The sequence below is a fragment of the Amphiura filiformis genome, chromosome 1 (genome assembly GCF_039555335.1).
Source record: "Amphiura filiformis chromosome 1, Afil_fr2py, whole genome shotgun sequence".
In the NCBI taxonomy this organism is placed as follows: domain Eukaryota; kingdom Metazoa; phylum Echinodermata; class Ophiuroidea; order Amphilepidida; family Amphiuridae; genus Amphiura; species Amphiura filiformis.
This window is the reverse complement of record NC_092628.1, coordinates 25,720,140-25,726,386: the sequence shown is the minus strand read 5'-3', so window position 1 is coordinate 25,726,386 and position 6,247 is coordinate 25,720,140. Positions and strand designations below refer to the sequence as shown.

At 34.9% G+C, this 6,247-nt stretch overlaps 1 protein-coding gene across 1 annotated transcript; it reads left to right on the top strand.

Annotated features, from left to right (window-relative positions):
- The first annotated feature begins 5,338 nt into the window (after positions 1–5,338).
- Positions 5,339–5,698, top strand: LOC140157418 (uncharacterized). Its single transcript, XM_072180612.1, has one exon. The coding sequence runs from the start codon at positions 5,339–5,341 to the stop codon at positions 5,696–5,698; it is 360 nt and encodes a 119-aa protein (XP_072036713.1).
- The last annotated feature ends 549 nt before the right edge of the window (positions 5,699–6,247 follow it).

The following is a 6,247-nucleotide window of genomic DNA, read 5'->3' as shown; positions in this document are numbered from 1 at the left end:
GGGGATTTCATTCCTGAATACCCCGTAGTCTCACCATAAGAAAAACTTATACTGAATGCCGACTCCGGTCGCTACCATGGTAGCATGCAATTTCTTTCTCACCAGTGTTTCGTTATTTTCAAAGCAACAGGAAACACCCCGGCCTATTGGTCATCAGCACATACATGCCAATGATGTAATTATATTGTCCACAAATAAAAACAAAATTGGGTAATACTAGGTCAAATAAACCAGACAGAGATTAGTTTTGTCCAATCTCATGAATAAATAGAATTTTGATTTTGATTCTATAAATAAAAAATATTTTATGCAAAGAAAGAAGGTAATGGAATATTGACGCATCGAAGCGGTTTCATCATGGAAATTCAAGTTATTTCAAATTCACAGAAGTCATAATGTGTCTGGACGAGACGAAAGGAGCTTGTCATGTTTTTATACTGATGGGCTTGTTTAATTTGCATTGGAAAATATGATTTGAATTATATCGACTTTTCTTCAGTAAAAGCTAAAAAAGATGAATTTTATCCATGGACTGAATGTTTTAAGCAAAACGAACATCTTAATGGTTATCATCACACTTACAAGCTTGCACGTTTTAAAAAGATTTAGCACTGTTTATACTTTAGTTTACGGGACATAGATTTGCAAATTACAGGGAAAAGGCAAAGCTGTAATAGTGCAGGGGGAACTTCAGCGACACCAGCAAAATATCAATACATTCACAGATCACATCAAGCAGTTATAAACCCTAATGAAACCAAACTACTGAAGGGTGTGTTGTGGGGTTAAAAATTATACTGGATCAAAACACAATATACATCCAAAAAAGGACGGATCAACGAATCAAGTGCATTCATATTGGGAATATTTAGCAGATAGATCTGTAGAAACGAAACTGCTAAAATTGCGCTCGGTATCTATCAAGATTCTACCGACATAACAGCCTTACCCTGGAGCAGCTTCGAATTGTCTCAAGTATTTTGTGGAGAGCCGAAATTGATAGGAAAAGAGCGGAAATCTTGACCTTACAAGACCTGTTAAAAATCCTAGTAAGAAATTGTAGACGGTGTCGCAACTACTTGTAAAGATGATACATTCATGTATACGTGGGCAATGTAGCAACCAGGTAAAGTAAATGATACGTGTTCTGGCCTACTTTATTACTACTTTCACTTCCCTAGTTCCTAAAGTTACATAAACTGGTAAAGCGAATGTGTAAGTTATTAAGTTCAAGAATGAGTGATTATGGTGCAATTGTATTTGTAGAATCTGCATTAGCCATAACCGTTGTTTTTCAATCTCGCCTAGAGAGGACAATTCTCATGTAAGAAGGCTATAGTTTTTACACTGTTAAACCGTATGCTGTAGCTAAATACTACCACATTAATGTGTAAGAACATTGAACTTCAGTAACGGCAGGAGAAGGGAAAGTAAAATTCATCATGCAAGGGCGGACTTGGTCCGTGCTGGGGCAAGTCCGCCCACATGGTGGTGTAAGTTCGACCAAATAAAATGAAACGGTTACAATATTGCATAACAATAATATATTTAATGCAAACGTTTAGTTAAGGGTATATTGGGCACTCATTCTCTTCTGGGGAGTATACTTAATTTATTGTAGGGGTATAATGTAAGCTAATCAGTGAAGGGGTCCAAAATAAGCAAAACCTTTATTTACAACCGGGGATTATGGTTTTAGGACATAAACGGTAGACATAAACTGGCCAACAGTAGCGGGTGGGCAGGGGGGGATCCAACTTAACTTTTAAGGGGTGCAAGCAGTACAAAAAGGGCTGCATCCTACATATCAGGGCGGCCAGCATCCCACAGGGGGAAGAGGGGGACAAGACTTCTCTCACAGGGGGCATTAATGGTTATTTTAATACATCGTTGTCTATAAATAATCATCTTCAATGATGCATTACCGCCATACTGTTTGATTTGGTTAATAATTCCCAGTTGAAATAAACTTCATGAAACAAGTTGAGTATTTGAAGTCAATTATATGAAAAGGCATACAGTTTTGTACTTGTGCCACAAGTTGTACTTGTTCGTCACAACATCATAAAATACTACTATAGTGATTACTGGTAGCAATCAAAGTGACATCTTTAATATGAAAATTGAAACCATAAAAGACAGCGCTCCATCAGCAGTATGGTATTAATTTCAATGAAATTCATCTTGTATTTCAGCACTTAAAGTGGAAAGCTACGGCACAATAAAACACTGGAGGCTCAAAGTAATAGCATTATTCAGGAGCTTTCAAGCAGTGATACCTATCAGCAATTAGTTTCCAGCGCTAGAACCTCTAAAATCGATCTCCAGATAAACATAAATAGAAAGCGGAATTCCTATACTAGTAAATTTGCTGTGATTTGAGCATGGATAACAAATAAATGCCTTTCTGGTAAGTTGTCCTAGCCGTCGCCGATTTAGTATTTTTTCATTATGTACTATCATATCAATTTTAGATGTGTTTATCACCGACTATGGACTATTCAAGTGACTAAAATTGAAAACGTGTTATTTTAAATCTATTTTTGTGCTTTAGCCCTTTGACATTTGGTACAGAATGAATACATTCTGGATTTGTATTCATTTTGAGTAGATATTACTTTTGTTGAAATAATTTTAAAAAACCTGTAACAATTTAGAAAGAGAATGTACAAGGAGCATTTTAGAGCGTTTTTAACGCGTTAACGTGTCCATAGCGCCTTAGATAAAGTCAACCATGATGTGTTGCTCCATTTCATGTAAGTTGTCCTAGCCGTCGCCGATTTAGTTTTTTTTTTTTCATTATGTACTATCATATCAATTGTAGATGTGTTTATCACCGACTATGAACCATTCAAGTGACTAAAATTGAAAACGTGTTATTTTAAATCTATTTTTGTGCTTTAGCCCTTTGACATTTGATGCAGAATGATTACATTCTGGATTTGTATTCATTCAGTAGATATTACTTTTGTTGAAATAACAAATAATTAAAAAAGCCTGTAACAATTTAGAAAGAGAATGTACAAGGAGCATTATGGTATTAATTTCAATAAAATTCATCTTGTATTTCAGCACTTAAAGTGGAAAGCTACGGCACAATAACACACTGGAGGCTCAAAGTAATAGCATTATTCAGGAGCTTTCAAGCAGTGATACCTATCAGCAATTAGTTTCCAACGCTAGAACGTCTAAGATCGATCTCCAGATAAACATAAATAGAAAGCGGAATTCCTATACTAGTAAATGTGCTGTGATTTGAGCATGGATAACAAATAAATGCCTTTCTGGTAAGTTGTCCTAGCCGTCGCCGATTTAGTATTTTTTCATTATGTACTATCATATCAATTTTAGATGTGTTTATCACCGACTATGGACTATTCAAGTGACTAAAATTGAAAACGTGTTATTTTAAATCTATTTTTTGTGCTTTAGCCCTTTGACATTTGGTACAGAATGAATACATTCTGGATTTGTATTCATTTTGAGTAGATATTACTTTTGTTGAAATAATTTAAAAAAACCTGTAACAATTTAGAAAGAGAATGTACAAGGAGCATTTTAGAGCGTTTTTAACGCGTTAACGTGTCCATAGCGCCTTAGATAAAGTCAACCATGATGTGTTGCTCCATTTCATGTAAGTTGTCCTAGCCGTCGCCGATTTAGTTTTTTTTTTCATTATGTACTATCATATCAATTTTAGATGTGTTTATCACCGACTATGAACCATTCAAGTGACTAAAATTGAAAACGTGTTATTTTAAATCTATTTTTGTGCTTTAGCCCTTTGACATTTGATGCAGAATGATTACATTCTGGATTTGTATTCATTCAGTAGATATTACTTTTGTTGAAATAACAAATAATTAAAAAAGCCTGTAACAATTTAGAAAGAGAATGTACAAGGAGCATTTTAGAGCGTTTTTAACGCGTTAACGTGTCCATGGCGCCTTAGATAAAGGCAACCATGATGTGTTGCTCCATTTCATTGCTTAAAAATATCAACAGAATTAATTATTAAGAAGAGTACTTAATAGTTTTATGCTTGCATGATTTCTTTTGACATGATAAACCGATTGCTCTCTTTCAAATTAGCACTTAGAATGTAATTAGAAAGTGTAGACTGCCTGTTAATTACTCAGAAATATGTCGACTGGGTGACCCTTGGTCTCTAATGATGAACAAAGAGGCGACTACCGTTGCTTAGCTACAGATAAATATGCAGTCTACAAACAGATGATGTCTCCCAATATGTCTCATCATACAATCGCTTTGTCACTTCCAATTAAACTTGACTTGTCTTGACAGCGCGCGGCTTATGAAATACGTGTTCAATGTTGCGATCCTAACATTCCGTTAGTAACGAAACAAATTAAATAGTGTAAAGCCAATTATCTATTTAAATTCTAGGCATATTTCATTACACTAGAACAAATAACTGCACTAGGCAAAAATATAAACATCTGGGTTTATAAATATCTGCAGAGACCTTTACCATTCTAAATTTAGATATTTAATCAAATCTGCTCAGAGAAGGGTGAAAATAAGAATACCTTCAGTCTATATAGGTGGTAAATCGCTGCATTGAAAACGAAAAAAAATACCATATAATTCCATCTGACAAAAGTATGCTTCTAAATGAGTGTTTTTGGTTGTTTTTGTTTTTGTTTTTGTTTTTCTTTTGTTTTTCTTTTTGATTTTGATGAAAGAGTCGAAAGGCAGACACCCTCCATAAAACATTACAATACATTGGTCATATAATATTACATCGCCTATATCAGTAATATAGTTATTCAATCTCCAGATGTTTTTGTGGTGTGTGTGTACCTTTCGTCTCTTTCGTCATAAAAAAAACTCATTTAGATGCAATATGCTTGTAGATGGAATTCTACGGTATGGTCCTGCGCCATATACCGGGGTACCCAAAAAGGTGGTTTTGTTACGTTTTGACGTGCAGTGTGGATTACAAATTATTATCGGCATACACCTTTGTCAATATTTATATGCAAGACGATTACATAATGCAATGGATAATGTTATTAGTATTTTAATCGATATTACACGGTCGATTTGATCAATTATTTTTTGTAGATATTAACTTATATCCATATAAGTGTAATGCGAAATTTAATTAACAGTGTTACATTTTATCTGTGTTAGCATAGTCAGCTACAAGTAAGCATGATCAATAATTTAATTAGTAAATTAACTGGAATAAAATAGAAGTTATTACCATATGAAATGTACACTGAACTGAAAAGTTAAGATACCATTATAGCAGAGTGACTTGAAAATGGTATCATACAAATAAATCTGGCAATATTTAGATAAATAACATTACATGTATGATACATTATGTGATGTCCTACCTGTGTTAGCGGACTTACATTGGTTACCTGTTAAACAACGAGTGTCTTTCAAAGTTTGTTTGATCTTGTTCAAATGCATCCATGGTCAGGCACCCCTCTACTTGAGTGATCTAGTTGATGCTTTCACTCCGGATAAAGCTGGACTGAGATCAACGGACAGTGGACGCCTGCTGGAGCTTCGCACAAGAACCCTTTGGGGAGATAGATCCTTCGAAGTTGGTGCACCTAAACTATGGAACAGACTGCCTGTAGCACTAAGAACATGTGACAATATCGCAACTTTCAAATCTGGACTTAAGACCCATCTATACAATGAGGCATTCAAAGAGTGACTCTTTTAATATTTGACTCTTTTTTCTTATGAACTGTGTCACCATGTTGATATATTTTTTCTCAGATCTTTTGAACTTGTTGTGTCAAGCGCCATTGAGCGTCGAAAGGCGGATACCGGCGCTATATCAAATCGTCATTATTATTATTATTATTATTATTAATAACAATAATTAAAATGTTTATTGGGCATGCATTAATTAAGCGTTCTGTTGTTTATTGGTTTATTGGTTCAAGGCTATCATGTTTTTCACGCCCTGATGAGATTTCCCTTTGGGCAAATAAAAAGAGCCCAACGATTTCCGCCCCATAAATATTATGACCCCATCTTTTGAAAATCGGAGGAGATCCTGTGGTTAGTAAATCAACATTAATGCTGTTTTTGCTTTCATGCTCTCTCCCCTGTTTCTGTTTCTTTCTTCCCCATCTCTATTTTTGACCCTCTCTCCTCTCTCCTTCTCTTTCTCTCTTCACCTCTCGCTCACACACAGCCACACCCCCACATGTTTTGGCAAAAGTTACTGAATGAAACGATTTACCAATATTATTTA